Source organism: Amphibalanus amphitrite, unplaced genomic scaffold (assembly GCF_019059575.1).
Source record: "Amphibalanus amphitrite isolate SeventyFive unplaced genomic scaffold, NRLGWU_Aamphi_draft 000130F_arrow, whole genome shotgun sequence".
NCBI classification, from domain to species: domain Eukaryota; kingdom Metazoa; phylum Arthropoda; class Thecostraca; order Balanomorpha; family Balanidae; genus Amphibalanus; species Amphibalanus amphitrite.
Window position 1 is genome coordinate 266,702 of NW_024881625.1, and position 20,107 is coordinate 286,808.

General features: G+C 50.1%; 1 protein-coding gene across 1 annotated transcript in view; it reads right to left on the minus strand.

The window, feature by feature from the left end:
- Positions 1-20,107, minus strand: part of LOC122381928 (PTB domain-containing engulfment adapter protein 1-like) — a 41,595-nt gene that overhangs the window by 12,321 nt on the left and 9,167 nt on the right. Inside the window, exons 2-5 of the mRNA XM_043366715.1 lie at positions 12,631-12,905; positions 5,373-5,446; positions 3,056-3,226; positions 2,515-2,652 (exon numbers count right to left, since the gene is read on the minus strand). Of these exons, the coding sequence (XP_043222650.1) occupies positions 2,515-2,652; positions 3,056-3,226; positions 5,373-5,446; positions 12,631-12,697 (450 nt within the window). The 5' untranslated portion in view covers positions 12,698-12,905. The remainder of the gene's footprint in view (positions 1-2,514; positions 2,653-3,055; positions 3,227-5,372; positions 5,447-12,630; positions 12,906-20,107) is intronic.

Consider the following 20,107-nt stretch of genomic DNA (forward strand, 5'->3'; position numbering starts at 1 on the left):
GAATAGTGTTTCGCTCAACCAACATGACAACCGCTCAAATAGAAGGCGGCGAAATGGATGTCGACGAAACATAGTTTCCGCTCACATTGATAATCGCTATATTTGATAATCACTTAAATTGATAATCGCTGAAATGCCAATCACTGAAAATGGTTGGCTCGAATGACACTTGCACAAGTCACTCGCACCGTCATTCAGGAGTTGATGCGTCACTGGCAAAGAATCACATTTCATGAGGTTAACCCGTGCCGGGCCGGGGGGTGTTTGAACACCCCCCTGCGGTTTTTCGCAGATATCTAAAAAACGGCGGCGCTTTTTGGCACACCTGTTTGTGCATCTTTTCCGCACATGTGAAAACTTCAGACCCTGACCCCATGCGAGGCAGGTCCCCTTAGGTCCTTAGGTCCTCAGGTCCCCTTAGGTCAGGTCACCAGGTCACGCCAAGTGACCTCACCCCACAAAAAAATATGAATGCTCGTCATAGCTACACCGACTGAACGGTTGCCTTGAAACTTTCAGCGATTGATAAGAGCAATATTATCTACAAAATGTATATCTTGGAATTTTGATATCGGTGATCTAAGGTCAGGTCAATTTTGCGGCCTCTCCATTATAAGTCAATGGGAAAAAAAACTAAAAAGCGTCTGTTTTGCACGAACGCTATTCTAGACACTCTCGAACATCGAGATGTAGGTTAAATTGACGCCCTGAACCGGAAATGGCAACTGTGACCCCTTGTTATGTCCCCGAGGTCATCTCAGGTCACGAACAGAATCTAACCGTTTTTCTCTAATAACTTCTGATAGAGGCATGCTAGAGCGCTGAAAACGCCTTAGATGTGTTCGGCTCGACGTTGCGGATCGACTGGTATGCAACATGACCTTTTCCGGCCAGGTAATGACCTTGACCTGAGGTCAAATTTTCAAGTTGACCTTTCAAGGTCAAATTATAGTTCATTCGACGCGTCTCGACGACAGGAACACGGTGCTGGCAAAAGTTATGTCATGGCTTCCCTGAGTCAAAAGTTATTGCCAAAAAAAAAAAACGCTTTCCGTAAAAACGGCTATTTTTGGAGTTTTTGCCCTCTGGAGGCTAAACCGTTGACCTGAGGTCAAATCTGAGGACATTATCCAGAAAGGTCTGTAAAAGGGCCATCGAATGCGCTTTTCCGTGGCGCTGTAGCTCTACCGGTTCCCGAGATAGCCGTCGGCAGTTTCCAAAATGTTGAAATAGTCAACATTGGTGACCTCTGGTGACCTCTGGTGACCTGACATTAGACCTGACCTAAAAAAGACCGAAGTATTTTCGTCATGATTTTTGACGCCTTTTCGAATGATCGCGTGTCGATAAGGGCCCCAGGAGCTGAGTTAGACAGGGGGTGCTCTTGAGACACCCCCCCCCCGGCCCGGCGCGGTTGGTGTCGAACACCGGTCCAGCGTGGGTTAACCCTCGCCCGTAAACGGCGATCTGCCACCTTCGCCCATGCAGGGGGGGGGGGTTGGTGCGACCCCCCCCCCTTGGCGTTTGAAAACGGAGCGTCGTAGAGCTTAGCGGAAAAGACCAACGGATTGCTCTCGCCGAGATCTCGCGATTGGTGGTATATTTTTTGGTCCTAGGTCAACATTTGACCTACTTTTGACCGGTCAAAGGTCACATTTTCGGAAAAATAGACTTTTTTCAACTTTCCGCGGCGATTGCGGCAAAACGGTGGGAGATATCGACTTGAAACTTTCACTATCGTGTTCCTTGATCAATTCTCTATCGTTTGGTATGTATTTCGTTTCCCTAGCTCTAAAAATGGCGCGTTGGGAGCGCCGGAAGTCGGCAAGGTCACAGTCGGCGGCAGAAATTCGAAAAATCAAAATTTAAATTTTTGAAATCTGATTGTATTTTTGGATTTGGGAGGTCCATTTACTCCCTATAGAAGCTAATATTGCTGCATATTCCCATTGAGGTGACAAGAATTAGCAAAATAGTGGTTCGGGCGCTTTTCAAAAATAGTACCGGACGCTGTTCCTCTTGTGACGTCATAGCTCCGTGACCTGACCTGACCCGGTCAAGTTTCTTATACCATATGATAGCCAATACTTGCCCCAACATGCATGGGAAGTTTCATCACGATCCATCAACCGATGTCCGTACCACCGGCAGGAAACCTCGGGCGTTGGCACTCAGTTTGTGAAAATCCGGCCGGAGGCTGTTCCCTTTGTGACGTCATAACTCCGTGACCTGACATGACCCGGTCAAATTTTTTTTTATCAAAAGATGCGCAAGGTTTGCCCCATAAGGTACCCAAAATTTGGCGGCGCTGCGCGCCGCCGTTTTTGCACTATTTCCGAAAAACCTCAGGGGGGGGGGGGTTGCACCAACCCCCCCCCTACATGGGCGAGGGTTAAAGAATGCGGAGCGATTGAATGAGTTAATTTAGAATTACATACAGTGATTTTGTGATCAGTTGCGCTTCACATTTCAGCTGTCTGACGCCGGAAACTGGCCGTACTAAATTGTACTCACGAGTTTGTCGCTGACGAACACGAAACATGAGTGCACTTCCTTGTCGGCCTCCTTTGCGATAAAGCTGAAGAACTTCTTTTCCCCCTTGTCGTCAGCACAGTAAGATATTCGGTGTAGCGGATACTGGTATAGAATTTCCTGTAAAATATATGCACGTAATTAGCATGCTTGCCAATCGCTTAAACGTCATTATAAAAAAAAAAAAAATCAGCATAGAACCGGACAGGTCATGCCCACGTGGCTTTTACACTTGGAAATTCTAGGGTTACTATCGTGTGCATGAATATGCGCAATTGTACTTTGTATAGCTGGAATGTGCTGTGCGCACTCCAGCATACACAAGTCAGGTTACGCATGATTCATACATGAACAAAAGAAAACCAATTAAACTCATTTTTCACGAAGTAGTTTTTATGTGCGAACAGGGCATATAAGCAATGATCATCGGGGATCCGCCAGCTGAAAGAAGGTAAATAGAAACAGATACGATGGATTTACAGGGGGCCGACATTTCCCCTAATTCGTCGACGGGTCAAGTCACCTTGGTTTTGGGGTCCTGTATCGCTACACCATTGATGGAGATGGTGAGCTCTCGCTTCGGGAGCTTGGAGCACTCCGACTTCTTGATCTCCTGGCCGAACTGTAGTTTCCGGATGCCTTCCTTGACAACCTCGATGCCTTTGGGCTGATCGACCTCAGTTCGGCCCAGAAACTGGCAAAAGACGGAGGGGTGGGGTATAATTAGCAGATATACCATGAAACAAACATCCACAGGGCAGTGGATATGGCAGTTTAACATTGCCATGGACCATGGTAATAAATGGACCAAACAAAAACAGCGGGAACAAAAACAGAGGCCGTTAACATCATCGTCAGAGGTCATGATGTAACGGAAGACAGTGCCACTCGTCATCTCTGCACCATACGGCTAAAGAATAGTGAAACCTAACAACGCTAGCTTGAATCTTTCATTAAACCCATTTATAATGTTGTCTAAAAAATGGCAAGCTTTATGATGGGCAGACTGGCAGAAGCTAGCCAAACCAGGAGCAGCACAATATACCGAACACAATTTGGCTAGACACCATCGGTGAAATCACAAGATAACCGGCAGCAGCGCAAACATTTGGCGCTGCCAGACCCTGTCCATAAACAGCAGATGGTACCGCTCTGCCATCGCACTGCGGTGTCACCATACGCTGGCACGGCCTGGCACGTCTCCTGCAGCCGAAACGTCGGACCTCTCCGGCACGGCCTGGCACGGTTCCGGCGGAAGGCGCACCGCGGCATCCGGCAGCTAGAGCGGCATCCAACCGCGGTCGGAAGGCCGCGCGTTGACGCCACCCTGGCTGATAGCACGCGGAGCGAGGATGCTCGGCCGGCCAAGGTCACGGCGGCTGCGTCTCTGTGGTGTCGGCACGCGCGCGGATGGCACGGCCGCGTGCCGGGGCAGGGCCGCACCAGTCACCGCCACCGCCCACAGGCCAAACAAACGGCCCGGACACGGCCGCAGCCGGCGTGACGTAACGCTGCGGCCTGCGAGCTGACGCGGCCGGCCGGTGAAAGCTGCGGCACCGTCACACGGCACTCACCCGGGGCCGACGCACGGCACTCACCCCGCGCTGAACACGGCCCTCACCCAGGGCCGACACGGCACTCACCCGGTGCCGACACACGGCACCCCCCCCCCCCTCCCCCCTCCATCGCGCTGCACTGACACACGGCACTCATCGGGCCGACAAACGGCATTCCCGGCGCGCGCCAAGTTTGAAAGGGTTGAAAACCCTTACGGTGCAATGTAAGCCAGTAGCGGCTGATAAAACAGGGAAGTCCAGTCTGCGTCAACGCAGGCTTAAATGTTTTTCCACCAGACATGTGCATGGATCTGACTGATGGATCCATGATCCCAGTGGATCTCGAAGCAAACGACAAGTTAAGATCTATCTCAGGATTTGGCGACAAACCAAGAACAGGGATATATGATCCGAGTGGATCCCACCACATCCAACCAGTGAAGGTGGTTTCATGCCCATAAGTGCAACAAGACTTTGAACTGTGATGCATGATCACATTATATTCCCAAAACAGAACTATTGCAAATTGCAACAGGCGTTTATTGAGGATATCTGTGTCATCAAGAATTGAGAAAGGATTTATCTCATCGGATATCTAGACAAAACAGGTTCGGATCTACGATTCCAATGCATCTCTCGACAAATGATGCCGGATCTATGATCCATCGGGTCCGAGATCAAGATCCGTGGGATCAGATCAGTCATTTTCTGGAATCCGTGTACATGTCTGGTTTCCACACATAACGCCAAGTGTGGACACGTCACACTCCACTTTGGACCGGGAGCCTAGTCCCTTCGCACGGAGCGAGGGATCCCGCGGATCTCGCAAAAGGCACACCACGCCACGCCAAGGTTTGCCCCTCCACATGTTTCACCGTGCTATCGCACATAATGATCTTCGATAGCGCACGGGGTCTGGGCCAACACTGATCCTTCACTGATTCTCTGATAGAGTGCAGACCGCTGGGTAAACGGTTGACATAAAGATAGTTATTTGTTTAGACAGGGCCTCCCTCCCTCATTCCAATCAAAATTGGGATGGAAAACAATAGCCGCGTTTAGACAAGACACCACACGTAGGTATAAAAGAAAATGAGTAACGAATATGTGTGTGGGGGATGTGGGTATACCTACCTAGAATACACGTATACATACACGTATCTTCACATAGGCATGTCAGACCTTATTCAGCGAGGCCGGTGACTTGCTACTTCTCTGTACTAGCGACTGAGGCCCCAACCGCTTGTAGGTGGCATGTTCAGGAGGGGAAGGGAGCAGCCTCACCTTCACTAGGTAGGCGATGTGTCCAGTCTTCATGGCGTCCGCTGGGTGAACCCATGGCGCCTTGGTGTTGCTACCTGTGAACAATGCCAGAAAAGCAAAGGTGTCGCGTTTAGGTCGTCTGGAGAGGTCACCGCACAAAGTCATGGTGTGAAGAATTGATATATACGGAGATGAAGTCCAAGTGGTAGGTTGTAGGTTGGTAGGATGTAGGTTGGTAGGTTGGTAGGTTGTAGGGATGTAGGTTGGTAGCCGGTAGGTTGTTTAGTAGGTAAGTAGGTAAGCCTGGTAAGGTTAGGTCAGCTTTTTATCTACTTGGACTTCATCTTCACATTTTCAGGAGAATTTATGCCGATCGAAGCCCGCCATTCGTTGAAGGGAGTGATAAAGTTGATGCTCACGTTTCTGAAACTTTCATTAAAGGGACTATCCCACCTTTAACATGGGGTTTGAGTTGAGATAGCCAAGTTTGCGGCGAGGTTCAGAAACCACTATCTATCTCGGTTGCAACCCCCGCGGCCTCTTGGTGTTGAAGAAATTCGTGCCCTTCATTTGAAAATGGGCCTTGTACAAGGCCCTATCTTCAACATGGAGCGACCGTTAGTGTGACGTCACCTCGTTTAGTCATTCTGATTTAAATGGGTTTGTTCGTTGAAAAATCGCTTAAAACTTGGTCTGAACTTTGTTGTGGTGCCTACAGAGGAAAAAGAATCAGCTTTACGACAGTAATGTGGCCTGGGGAAGGAGGTAATTTTGGGCTGTGACGTCACATATTTGAAAGTTTGTGTTTGGAATATGGGAAGCCTAAGATGTTTAATGAAAAATAAATGCCAGAACCGTGTTCCTGGTCATCCAATCTATAAAGTCGGGCACAATTTAACTGGTTTTAACAACATTTTAGAAGGTGGGATAGTCCCTTTAAAGGAAGGGTGCCACCTTCCGAAATTTTTGTTCTATGAATCTATTTTACTTATTTGAATTTTTAGACGTGGTTAGCGCGTCCACAATATACAAAAAACCGAAACATTGCATTTAATACATTGGCCAAAAAAAAAAGATCGTTGTTTATATCACCACTACAACTCAAGGTCGTTTGATGTGGCAGCTAGGACGGCTGGCATATCCTGTTGTCATGGCAACATATCATCCTGCCATTTGCATTGATGGCGCAACTGAGACAAAAAGATGAACAAATAAAAAGGAAGAAGATAACATGATTTGAACTAAGTTGTAGGTAACCAAGTAGGTAACTGGAGGACTCGCCCGATCGCCGACCAACTCTACGTGGCGCATCTTAACATACGCTCCCTGAATCCCAGCCTGTTGGCGCTGCGTCATGACCTGGACACCCACGGACCGGACTTTTTATCAATTAATGAGACTTGGTTGAGACCATCACAGGACAGCCGGTACATACCGATACCTGGCTACCAGCTGTTCCGGCGGGACCGGCCCGGCTGTGGCGGGCGGCCGGCTGGCGGCGTGGCGGTTGCTGTGCGAGACGGACTGCGCGCTACAGAGGTGGCTGTCTCCGAGCGGCCGGTGCCCGGCTCGAAACTAGAGTCTTTGTGGCTGCGGGTGAGTGCCGGTAACCAGCAGATCTACTTCTGCTCTGTATACCGGCCGCCCCGTCCGACCACCGATGACGTCACGGCCGACCTGGACGACCTGCAGGAGCAGCTGGAGACGGTCAGCACGCGACACGGTGGGCTGATTTTCATTGCCGGCGACGTTAATATTGACATGGCCTCCGACTCTACTGCCAAGCGGAGATACTGTCAGCTGATGGATGCCTTCGCCCTGCGGCAGCATATCACCGGACCCACCTTCCGCAGCTCTGGCTCCACCATCGACGTCATCTGCAGCAACGGCACGCTGCAGCGGCAGGGCACGCTGCACTGTGACTACAGCGATCACAACTGGGCCCGCGCTACATTCAGTCTGACCGGACTCCGACCTAAACCGACCGTGGTGACAGCTCGCAGCTGGCGCCGTACTAACGCCGAGGAGCTGAACCGGCGGCTACAGACCATTGACTGGAGCCCGGTATTCCACAGCACGGATCCCGCCCAGCAGTGGGAGTACTTCCTCGGCGTGACACGGCCCGTGCTGGACGAGTTGGCACCCCTGAAACGGACCAAAGTGCGCAACCCGACCGCCCCGCCCGTGACCGAGGCCACCAAACAGCTGATGGCGGAGCGGCGCGCGGCGCTGCGGGATGGTGACCGCGACCACTACCGGCAGCTGAACCGGCGCGTGCAGGCTGCCATACGGCGGGACACCAGGGACGCTGTGCAGCGGCACATTCAAGAGCGCGGACGGGCCTCCCTGTGGAGGGGAGTGCAGCCTGTCATAGCTTCTAAGAGCGCTGGGAAGCCACCCATCACAGCCGAGCAGGTGGACGCCGACGCACTGAATCGGTATTTTGTCAATATCGGTGTGAACACGGCACGCACGGTAGACGACTCCGGACCCGAGCTGCCGGTTCGCCTGCCCCGAGTGTCGACTGGCTCGTTTACGGTTGCACCCATCACGCCTGAGTACCTGTTCTCCATTGTCGGGCGGATGAACGGTTCGTCTGCCTGCGGCGCCGATGGCTTGTGCATTCGTTTTATTAAAATGTGCCTTTTCTCACTGTACCATGTCTTGACTCACATTGTGAACACTAGCCTGGCTTCACATACTGTACCTGACTCGTGGAAACTTACGCTGGTCCATCCTATTCCCAAGGCATCAAAATCCGACGACTTTAGCAGCTACCGGCCTATCTCCATTCTCACCACTATTGGTAAAATCACCGAGCGCGTCGTCTCTGAACAGCTTTATTCCTATTTCTCTTCTCATCACCTCTTTTCTCCAAACCAGCACGGCTTCAGAACCAACCACTCCACGGACACTGCTCTACTCACCCTGACCGATCATGTTTTCCGGAGCATGGACCAGCGTGAAGTCACCGTTCTCTGTCTGTTGGACTGCTCGCGCTGCTTCGACTGCATCCCACACAGCTCGCTTCTGCGTAAGCTCGAGCTCTACGGTGTAGATACCCGCTGGTTCCGGAGTTACCTTGCCAATCATTATCAGCGTGTGCAGCTTCACTCTACCGGACCGTCTCGTGCTCACACGCTCTCACAGCCGCTACTAAACCCTATCGGTACCTACCAGGGTTCATCGCTCGGGCCATTGTTGCACAATGTGTATGCTAATGACCTGCCGCTCTACACCGACAACTCCACCGGCATCATCGCCTACGCGGACGACGTCCAACTGTACGTTTCCGGACAGCCGAGAGACATCGTTCAGCTGAAACGGTCACTGGAAGGCAGTCTATCAGTTCTGTCGAACTGGTATGGCAAGAACGGCCTCAAGTTAAACGCTGCCAAAACTCAGCTGATCGTCCTCGGCACGCCGGAGATGACTCGTCGTCTGCCTCCCATTACCATCAACTTCTGCGGCTCCACCATCACCAGCTCTGACACTGTCAAGAACCTGGGAGTATGGTTTGACAGTGACATGTCGTTTGTGACGCATACCAGTGACGTGGTGCGGCGGTGCACCGGTACCTTGTGTGGCCTGAGTCACAGTAGACACAGTCTCCCAGCGACAGTCATGGTAACGTTGGTGCAGGGGCTCGTCTTGTCGATTATTAGGTACTGTCTGTCCGTTTACGGTGCCAGCAATGTAACCCAGCGCAAACGACTTCAAAAGCTGGTTAGGTTTGCTGCACGAGTCGTCTCAGGCCGTAGGAAGTATGATCGGGTGAGCGATGTTATCAACGAACTCGGCTGGCTTAACACCGAGAGCTTGTTCAGGTACCAATCCATCGTGCTGGTGAACAAAATGTTGGCCACGTCAGAGCCGCAGCAGTTCGCCACCTGTCTAGTCACCCGGCAGAGTGTACACGGGCGGGATACCAGGTACAATGACATGCTTGTGACCCCCACTGTCAGGTCAGAGTCCGGACGTCGCCGTTTTCTGTACTCTGCGGTGTCAGGGTACAACGAGCTGCCGGCGGACCTGCGCGCTCTTAGTCAGGCTCGATTCAAGCCGGCACTGAGGGAGCATTTGTTTGACCGCGAGCGAGCCACTTAGCTGTCCTAGTTAGCACTCGTGATGAGGGTGAATGTGTGAATGATTGCGGTGACTGTTGTCATATCCCATTCGATTTGTATATGCACAACGACTTGGACATAGAATAGCCGTGTTTCCACGGACATGTCTGTAATGTGAAATAAATAAATAAATAAATAAATAAACTGTTGGCCATATTTGCCAACAGTTAAAGAACATCAAATAAGTCGAGTAAAGGTTTTTCCTTTACAATGCTTAAGAGATCTATGGAACCCTTCACCCTTCATGCAACTTACTAGAAAAACTTCCCAATTAAAATTTTAAAACTTAAGTGTATACCATAAAGAAAAAATATACCCTTTCAAAATGATAAAACATGCTTCAAACAGGGCCTCCTCTAAGGATTTTTCACTGGGTGGGCAAAATTTTCGCCACTTCCCCGCCCAAGCTGGCGGATCCAGCCACTTGTTTTGGGGTTCAACCAATTTCAAAACCTGTTACCGGGGGGGGGGGGGGGGGTGCGGGGATGAGACGAAATAAGCTGTGCCATTATTGGAAATAAGATGATAGTTAACGTTTGTCGTATGTTTTATGGTTAGCGATGCTCGAGCGATTCGTTCCAGATTACATGTACAGCCCTCAGCAGACTGCGTGGTAGGTATTCTTTTTCCGACAAAGCTGATTATAATTCAAAAGTCATGTTATCAGTCGGTCGAAGCTCACTGCAAATAGATGCGCCATGCTCCACTCCTTCGATAGGGCCTATCAATAAACAAAGCATACCTACGCCTTGTGTGGCAACAAAATGTTTAAGTTCGTTTTGGGGGCAAATATAAACTTTTGGGTTTTGTTGCCAAACTGGATGGAAAATGCATACGATGATAATGCCAATCTAAGCTGCGGAGTCTTGCGCATCTTTCTGTTACGATTTCCGAGTGCCCGATAGCATAGTATTCGCGTTATTCTCGGTTTTGTCGAAAAAAAGGATACCTACCACGCAGTCTGCAGAGGGCTGTACTTGCAGCCCTCCGCAAAAACTGCGTGGTAGGTATTCTTATTTCGACAAAACCGATACCTACCTAATATCTCAAAGGTTATGATTATCAGTCGGTCGGAACACATTGCATATAGATGCGCCATGCTCCACCCCTTCGATTAATTCAGTCACTGAACAATGTGTACTCTTACCGTAGCAAAAAAGCAAAAGTTTGTTTTGGGGGGAAATATAAACTCTTGTGTGTTGTTGTCAAACTAGATGGAAAATGTATACCAAAATAAGCCCAATCTAAGGTGCGGAGTCTCGCGCGTCTTGCTGTTACGATTTCCGAATGACCGTTAGCGCATTCGCGTTATTCTCGGTTTTGTCGAAAAAAGATACCTACCACGCAGCTTGCAGAGGGTTGTACCTTTATTGTACGTGCCGTTTCACTTACGAGACAATTACTTGATAACTCCAATATCGGCAGGGGCGTGGCCAAGGGGAGGGGCCACGGGGGCAATGGCCCCCTCCCTTGAGCGCAGAAGGCGCCATGGGGGCCCCACAGGCCCCGGGATATTTTTTTCTAACACTGGATAAAACGTATTTTACTCGGAAGCAAATTTATATCAGTTCAAGTTTCATTTCTGTGGCCCTGGTTACCCGAGGTGCCCCTGATTACCCAATGGGCCCCTGCACTCATCCGAGGACCCCCGGTTTCCTGGGGCCTCTGGTGGCCCAGGGGGCCCCTGGTCGCTTGGGGGGAGCTAGTCGCCTGGGGGCCCCTGGTCACCTGGGGTTCTGGTCGCCTGGGCCCCTGCCCCCTGGTCGTCTGAAAGAACGTTTGTCACCTGCAGTGGCATAGCCAATGAGGGGGCCAAAGGGACCATGGCCCCTCCTGGAAGCCAGGGGTCCTTATTCCATAGGGGCCCTTGACTGACACAGTGGGCCCTTGGCGACGCAAAGGCCCTGAGGCAGATCCTTTGACACAGCTGAGTAGTTATTCTTTGGCCAAGAGAGACCCAATTTTAGAGCCTTGGGGCCCTATTGAAACCAGGGGGCCAGTTGGATGGGATGGGTCCAACATGGGTCCAACGGTGTGTAAACAGAATCAATGCGTTCCGACTGTTGGTCTGACCCTATATCGGTTTGAGGGAGCTCGGATCGGATCCACTGTCGATTTGAGGGGCCCTTATCGGTTTGAGGAGGCCCTCAAAGACCTGAACGGGCCCTTAGTTTGTCTGAGAGGGCCCTACGTCGGCCTGACTGGGCCTCTGCAAGTGCAAGGGGCCTTTTGTCGGTCTGAGTGGCCCTAGACGGCTTATATGACCCTCAGACGGCTTACGAGGCTCTCATGGGCTATAGGGGCCTGTGACGGTCTGAAGAACCCTCATCCGACCTACGGGTCCTCAGACCGCCATCAGAACCGGCTGGCGACTCTATGAAGCTATTCGTGGGCCTGTCTAACAGGGGCCCATATACTGCTTACCCCCTCAGTTCTAACATTGTTTGTTAATGAATATTTTTTCCATTTATTTGGGCCCCATCAAAAAAAAATATTGGATGCAACCCGATGGCTTTTTGGATTTTGAGGGGGTTATCTTGCGCCCTTGTGCGTTTAGCCCCCTCCTTGAGGAAATCCTGGCTACGCTCCTGAATATCGAGCAACCAGAAAACTTTTTTTGACCTTCAAACAGCATCCAGTTTGCTTAAGACCGGAAAGGTAGTACCGGACGTCCGGCCGGACCTTTATTTTTGCATTTGCTTCTGGGTGGGCAAATCGACGCCACTGGGTGGGCAATTGTGGCGACTGGGTGGGCATTTGCCCACCCAGTGGGTATGTTAGAGGAGGCCCTGGCTTCAAAAGTATAACTTTTATACATACCTTTGCTGATTTCATGTTTTATAAAATACCCTTAACACGACGAGGAAATAGTGCTGAAGATTTTTGCCTGCCCGAATGCTGGCAGCAAAACTCGCAAATGATAACTTCACGTGCGGATTCAATGCTGACCGTCTCGAGCATAGGTAAGTGAAGCCGGTTTTTAGGTTCATGTGAGGCTAATCTTGTAAAAACTGCGTTGTGTCCAAAAGGTGGCACCCTTCCTTTAAGGATGTATTTCAAACTCCGCGAGGAACTGAACGGAATTTGACCGCTCCGGTGAGCCAAGGTCGGGCAGATGGGGTCGTCTTTGCGGTGTCAGCGCCGGCACCCACCCTGCGAGTTGGAGCGCTGCAGCAGTTTGTTGTTCTGCGTCCACCGCAGGATGGCCGAGTTCCTCATGGCGGCGTCCGTGCGGGGCCCTATTGTTCCGGCGGCCTGGGCGGCGCGGCGCGTGCAGAGCTGCTGTGACCGGCACGCGGCGCCCGGTCCGAGGGCGGCCTCCTTCGCTGCTGCTGCTGCTGCTGCTGCTGCTGCTGCTGCTGCTGCTGCTGGAGGGCCGACAGTCTCGCACCGTCCGCCGCCGGCTCACATCGTCCGCCGACGGCCTCTGAAAGAACATGGAATAACTGTCAGACAGTAGTCCAGATATCGACAATCCTAGACAAAAGGTTACATGGTTGAACAACTAGAAGACACAGAAAAGAAAGACCAGAACTAACACTTCTTACACATAAGAAGTGATGCATATATGGGGGCTTCTGCCCGATACGATTTTGAAGTAACACTATCATGTAGCGACGACCGTCTTAACAGAAACAAAATAGTTAAATATTTTCTTGGGTTTCCCATCTCAGTCAGCATTATTGAGGAGCATGTAGACTGCAGAGGCGAAGAACTTGGGTTCCGAAGGAGCTCGAGCATCCTGTCAGTGCCATGACACCCCCTTGAAGTTGAAGGCGGTTGACCGCCCCCCCCCCCCGAGATTCCGAGAAGGAAACAAGATAGGGACAAGCGGTAAACGGCATGGGGTATGCACGGACAAGGTCTACAATTTTACAAAGGTCATTTTCAGGTCAGGTCAACGATGACGTCACAGGGGTCAAAAAAGTCAAAATGGCTGCGCTAGATATGAGAAGGGTTATCCTCGAATAACTTTCGAAGTAGCCAAGCTAAGAACAAACTAAGGGCACCATCGTGATCCTCTCATCAATCCGCATCGAATGATATATGTGCCGACCTCGAGAAGAAAAGGTCAAAGGTTGACCTCAGGTCACGTGACCTCAAGGTCATCATGTACATCATCGATGCGCCTTGACAAGCTGAACACGATGAGACCATCTGCGTGGCTGTAGCTCGTTCCTGTGAGGAGTTATTAGCAAAAAAAAAAAACATTGGTGACCCTTGATGACGTCACATGACCTTACAGTTGCCCAAGAGCAAAAAAAGGCCTCAAGGTAGTCAAGTTGATCGTATCTGAAGTCATTCATGGTATATTGGGCCATTCCGACGCGTTTAGTGGAAAAAAAAAACAGGGAATTGATCCCCCCCCATTGACTTATAATGGGGAGGTCAAGAAATGACCTGACCTTAGGTCACCGATATCAAAATTCCGAGATAAACACATTGTAGCTACTAAGGACTTCGTTACATCCTGCGACTTTCAAAGGCCTCCGTCATTTACCGTAGCTCTGACACGGTGACAAAGTTGCCAAAAAGTGATTTGAGCTTGGGTCATTTGAAGTGACTGGTGACCTGACCTTGAAAGGTAGGAGGTTCAAACTTGCACACCATGTGTAAAATTGATGAGGGAAAAGTCATGCCAAGTTTCGCGGGGCTACGCGCCGCAGTTTTGCGCTATTCACGAAAAACCTCGGGGGGGGGGGGCGGTCAACCCCAGTCGGTGCGCGGGTGAAGAAAACGTTGAAAATTTGTGTGAAATTTCTTAACATTGAAACGTATTTAGTTACAAAACTTCCCTGAAAAAAAAATCGCCACCAAGATATTGACGCAACGGAAATTTGGTGGAGCGCCGGGTTCCCGTCAGTGAGAGCTCAGTCTAGAAACACTACAGTGCGCGATATACGAGACTCCGAAACTGCTGTAGGTATTCATGTTCTGCGGCTGTGGAAGCATCTGCAACACGTTAAAGTTGGCGAGCGGGACAGACCGCGCCCGAACCCATAGCTTTGATTTCTGTAATCCCTGAGCGTTAAATTATTTCAAGATCTTTCGTCCGTGCAGATTGCAAATGCTATGAATGAATGAGTAACGCGGGGGTTCACTAATCACCCCATTCGTTCAAAAACATGGACAAAAAAATGTTTAAACAAAACTAAAAACCAATGGCATTTGTGACTTCAAGTTACCGCCTACATCGTGGCAACTGGCAACACTAGCGACGCGCTGTCGATAATGAGGTTTTTGTGTCATAGGTCGATAAGCTTTGTGGGTATGTTACACGCTTTGGAAGATTTCGTTGCTCAGGGCCATTTCCCCATCCATGTCTTGCGTTTGTAGTTGGCTGATAAATGGGCAACTTCGAAAGCTATTATTGTGCAGGTAGGTTCTATTTTCCTTATAGTGTACACTGTGCATTCTTAAAAATGGAAACACCACAGTGGCTCAAAGATATAAAAAGGTTATAACGAGATTTTCATGTCCATTGGCGTGTGTCAGCCTACCTTGAATTTTTATCAGTACATGACTGTGCGATTCGTCAGGCTTTCCGGACCGGTCAGGCTAGTTTGGTGACGTCACAGGCCCTGGGAGGTCACGTGACCGTCGCATGCTCGGCGGACTGTGTCGGCGGCGGTGGCTGGCGGTGGGCGGCGCGCGGCGGTGGGCGGCTGTTCAGGGCCGGCGGGCACGGCACGGCCACCCCGCTGCCGCCAGGACCCACATCGGTACTGGGGCGCCACACAGGGTCGACACGCGCTGCCACAGGCCGGCACACATGGCCCGCTGGACCTACCGGAGGTCATTCCAGCTACTGGATACTGGATATACCAATGTTTGCGTTACAGTAGGCACCTACGACGTAAACGTCAGCCGGCCCCGTGAGGGGGTTCGCGGAGGGCCGAAGAGGGGGGAGAGGGGGGCAGCTCCCGGCGCGTGCCCCGCCATTCGCCGGGTCCGGTCTCCGGTGTCGGGTGTCGCCGCGCCGCCGGATGTGCGTAGTCCGAGAGTGGCGCAGGGAGCCCCCCCCCCCCCCCAGTCCGCAGCCGGCACTGCCCGGTCGCCCGACAGTCCACAGTCCGCGCGAGGAGCTGAGGGGGACGGTCAGCCGCCGACTGCGCAATGCGCTCCCTACGGACGGAAACTGAAACGGCCCTGTACCGGCGCGGAGTGCGCAAGAGCATTTCCGTACATGTCTGAGGCGAATGGCGGTCACAGCAGCATCCTGCACGCCTTCACGCGCGCCTTGGTGCTGCGAAAACTGATATATGTATTGCTGATCATCTTTCCGTTTAGATCTATCCTTGTCAAAATATGAATGTTCCTGTGACAGTAATACCGCAATGCATTGGTCCACCCTGGTCAGATCAGAAGGAAAATGTTCAAGTGACAAAAAAAGAGACGGTGGTTAAAAAAAAACCAAAATGCTATTAAATAATACAGCGTCATGCGTCAAATACAGGTTTAGCTACTGTTGATACTTGATATAGACTTTTGCCAGATATTGGGGGGGGGGGGGAATTGCCGAAGAATGGCCGGCGTAGCACTCGATAGCTGTTGCCGTGCTCGCTGCACCCATCGGCGACGCATACCGACTGGGACGGAACAGCTGTCTGAATATCTAGTAGGGCTTTGCATCTAATACATGATCTGATGACCTCGCGATAATATTTCGGCGACTCGAATGGCACGACGCAATGCAGCCTTGAGTCTTGACTGTTCAATGCACATCGAATGAAAGACATTTTGTGGCGGTAGAAGAAAGTAAATTTCAAAACGTAACGCCACGCCGCCTCCCGCCCCATCTCTCCCCTTTCTTTTTCCCCCAGTATGCATGCGTAAAATGGATAACGTAGATTGCGCGGCTCGAAATATGAATGAGTTAAACTTAAAATGAACTTTCTTCAAAATTTCCATCCTTCGTTTGTGAGAGCTCTCTATATAAAACTAACGCATTTTCGTTTGCAATCGCATCGTTACATCATATTCAAGTCGGTTGAAACCGTTCATGATGATTCAGAATGATTCTGAACATGCTAATCGACTTGGTACGAGCGAATATGACGTAATAGTACGACTGTTGATGAACTTTGGGGAGGTTCTACTACCACTGATTAATAAGCATTTTTAACTAGCTTTACTACTTCAAACTGGGTAGTGGACAGTGGTGACTGGTGAACAAGCTTATCTGTATCCGTTTATTGTGGATATACCCGGCTCGTCGGCCCGGTGGGTATACCCGGTGGGTCGGCCACCCACCGCCGGCGGGGAGAGGACGGGAGGGAGAGGGGGAGGGGAGGGGCGGCGGTCGCACCGTTAGCCGCTCCCGCTACCGGCGAGCGTCACGGGCCAAGGAGCGGCTCGGTGCCGCCGTCAGGAACCGCCCGCCGCCGCCGCCGCCGCCGCCGCCGTCAGCGGCTCGGTCCGTTCGGTCTACCGCGACACCTCACCACAGTCCACGTACTACCGCCGCTCGCCAGGTGCTCCCAGCGGCGTCCCGGTCAGTGCTGAGAGACACGGAACCAGAGGAAATGTCCAATGTCCCAATGTCCCAATGCCCATACTGACAGAGTGTCCCAGAGTTTTCAGAACGCAACGAGCCAAGGGGCGAACCTTAAACCCCACTGGATCTGAGCTAGAATGACGAACATTCTGGATTACTGGGTTGGCAGCATTGAAACTTGAAATGACACAGCACAGCAACTTGAAATGATATGCCTATTGCCTACACATTGTTTTATTTTGAGTGGACGCCGCCAAATTATCAAAGAACTGAGTGATCCGCTCCACACAGCAGGTACCTAAATGTAAAAAAAAATATTGATATTAACAATTAGGTTGGTCTTTTATCTTATCAAATATGTTTTGTAGCTTCTTAACCGGGAGGTTGCTGGAGGGAGTAGGGGCGGTAAACGCCCCCAGCCGAAAACTCGAGGACCAATAGGAGTAGCGAAACGCGCGAGGCGGCAAACGAAAGACGACGAGACGCTTTAAATAAGTACTTGAAAGTTTAAATTTCATACGTCGTTTTTGGTCGGAAACTCCGAAATCATGACGTCACTCAAACCTAGATATCTAAAAACTCTGGCTTTTTTTAATTTCGTCACAACAAACTTCAATGAATTGTCTACATGTAACCAAATTTGGCACGGCTGCGGCGTGTCGATTTGTTTTAGCTATAGCGCGGCGAAAAAAAAAGTTTAAAGGAAACAGTCCACTTTCCTGAAATCAGTATTTTGCTATTGATTTATGATTTTTTATGCTCAAAATAATCATGAAATAAAATAAAACCTTTTTGTAAAAACAATTATTTTCTATATTTTAATATAGGACGAACTATATTCTATGTAAAATAATGTTTGACGCGGAAGCTTATTACGCATTGACCAATCATATTGCGTAGCTCAAACCTACGCATACTGCATTGGCTGTCAGCAGCACGCTGATTGGCTGACGATGACGTGGCTGCATTCCTGTGCAAGGCACGCATTCCTCTACAAGGCACTCTTTTCGGAACGAGAAATGGAATATCTTCGTCTAGGGTGATCGTTGAGCCGTAAAAGCTCCTGATTTGTGCTAGTCTCAGTTCAAGCTACGAAACTGCTATTCCAGCTCAAAACCCCATGTTAAAAGTGAACTATTTCCTTTAACGCTGACCCCCCTCAGCAACTCACGGGCTAAAGAATTAAGGAGCATCGTTCATCAAGAGCCCGATTGATGAATGCCAAATATTGCTTATCGATGTGCATACTGCAAATTATTGCTTATCCTCAGTCAGAAAAGCAGAATATTTGAAACTTTGGTCTAAGGTTTCATACAGATTAAGTGCAGCCTAACGCTCACATGAGTCGGCACAGTCAAACGTCCGCACAAACGCTGTGTCGGGTAAATGTTTCCCCGTCAGACGCAGGCCACCCTAGCCAGAGGGACCGGCGTCTCTGTTACCCCCACCTCCTCGTATCGCGGAGAAACTGTCGCTGGAAAGTAGGCACGACATCGTGAGAACGGTCTATCCTGGCTGCAATCTGCAGCGGTCGGCGGCTGCCTGGGAACGGCCGTGCCGGCGGAATGGAGAGCCGTTCGGCACGGCACCCTCTCTGGTGCCGCGGCCATGTCCTGTTCCGGACGGCGGCGGCGCGGGCATACCTATATACCTATCGGGTGACACAGGACGGCGGCCGTTTGCAGCGCCGACAGAGAGGCCAAGGTCACCACGAGGTCCCCAGGGACCGCACCGCTGACCTCCCCATAGGCAGCCCTTCGCACGGGCCGCGGCAAAAACGGCAATTATCGACCGTTTGCCCGGGTTATTACACTTGAGTGTGTGACCCTTTATATGGCAGCCCCCTCATTCTCCAGTAAGGCAAAGAACTATTCTCATCAGAGTCAACTTCGTGTTGTAACGATATTTTACACCTCGGCTCTCAACTCGGCCTGCTGGTGTCACTAGGTGTGAAAATGATCTTTATCAATCACGGCTGGGAAACATGGAAGCGAGCCCTTGTCTTTTGCCACGAGACGGAGCTGCCCTATATTTCAACAACACGACTCAGTCATTTTTTTGACACATGGTTTAGTTTCCGGCTAGTCGAAGCAAATACAAAATTAAGTATGCAAACTGCTTCAACGGCAACTTCAACGGCAACGGCAATGAATAGCCCCCCCCCCCCCATTGGGGCACGGGTCAACATTTAACGGTGATTGGTGTACAATGTACACACAACATACAAACAATACACTATTCCTTTAAAGGAAGACTGCCACCTTCAAAAAGTTTTCTCAGATCGGCCTATGATTTATTCCCTGGACAAAACAAAATTTTAGAATTCACCTGACAAAGTATCATCACGTGAATCGCGAAAAAAATTGTCGATTATCATACAATTATCAATCGGATAATGTCTAGCGACAATGTTTACACATCACTAGACTTCAAGGTCCTAAGATTATTACATTTTATTTGAAAAAGTAAGGTATTTTATGATTTACTAAGATATGATTTCATAAGAAATTGGCCATGTTTAATTTATTTTGCATTTAAGTTCGTAAAACATTTAAAAATCATGGCTCATTTGGAATGGGTCTGGCCCATGTTAAACCCCATTTCCCACACTTTTTTGGAAAAAATGAACTACTGAATATATAAGTTAAACTTTTATTTTGACACTCCAAAATTCTTCTCTGATCTCGAAACAATCAAAGTTTTGACATATATTTACCAAAAGATAAGAAAATTCATGTTTCAAAGTTATCGATAAACAGTGGAGATGTCGGTTTTCTTGGACTAAAAAAAATGGCATCAAACTGAACTTTGGTCTCCGATTTCTCGCAAACGGGTTCGAATTTCGGAAAACCGACTTCAGTCTGGGACATAGGTGGCTCAGCTCTAGTGAAAACCGTTTTGTGAAAAAAGGTGGCAGTCTACCTTTAACTGCATGAGCGGGCCCGCCAGATATTTGCGGACGACGTTAAGTTGTATCACCGGGTTAGGTCAATGTCTGATTGTGAGCAGCTCCAGTCTGACCTTGATAATCTCAGCAGATGGTCGGCAGACTGGAAGCTGCACCTCAACCCGTCAAAGTGCTTCGCTTTCACACTGAGCTTGAGGTCGTCACCCGTGATGCACTCGTACGT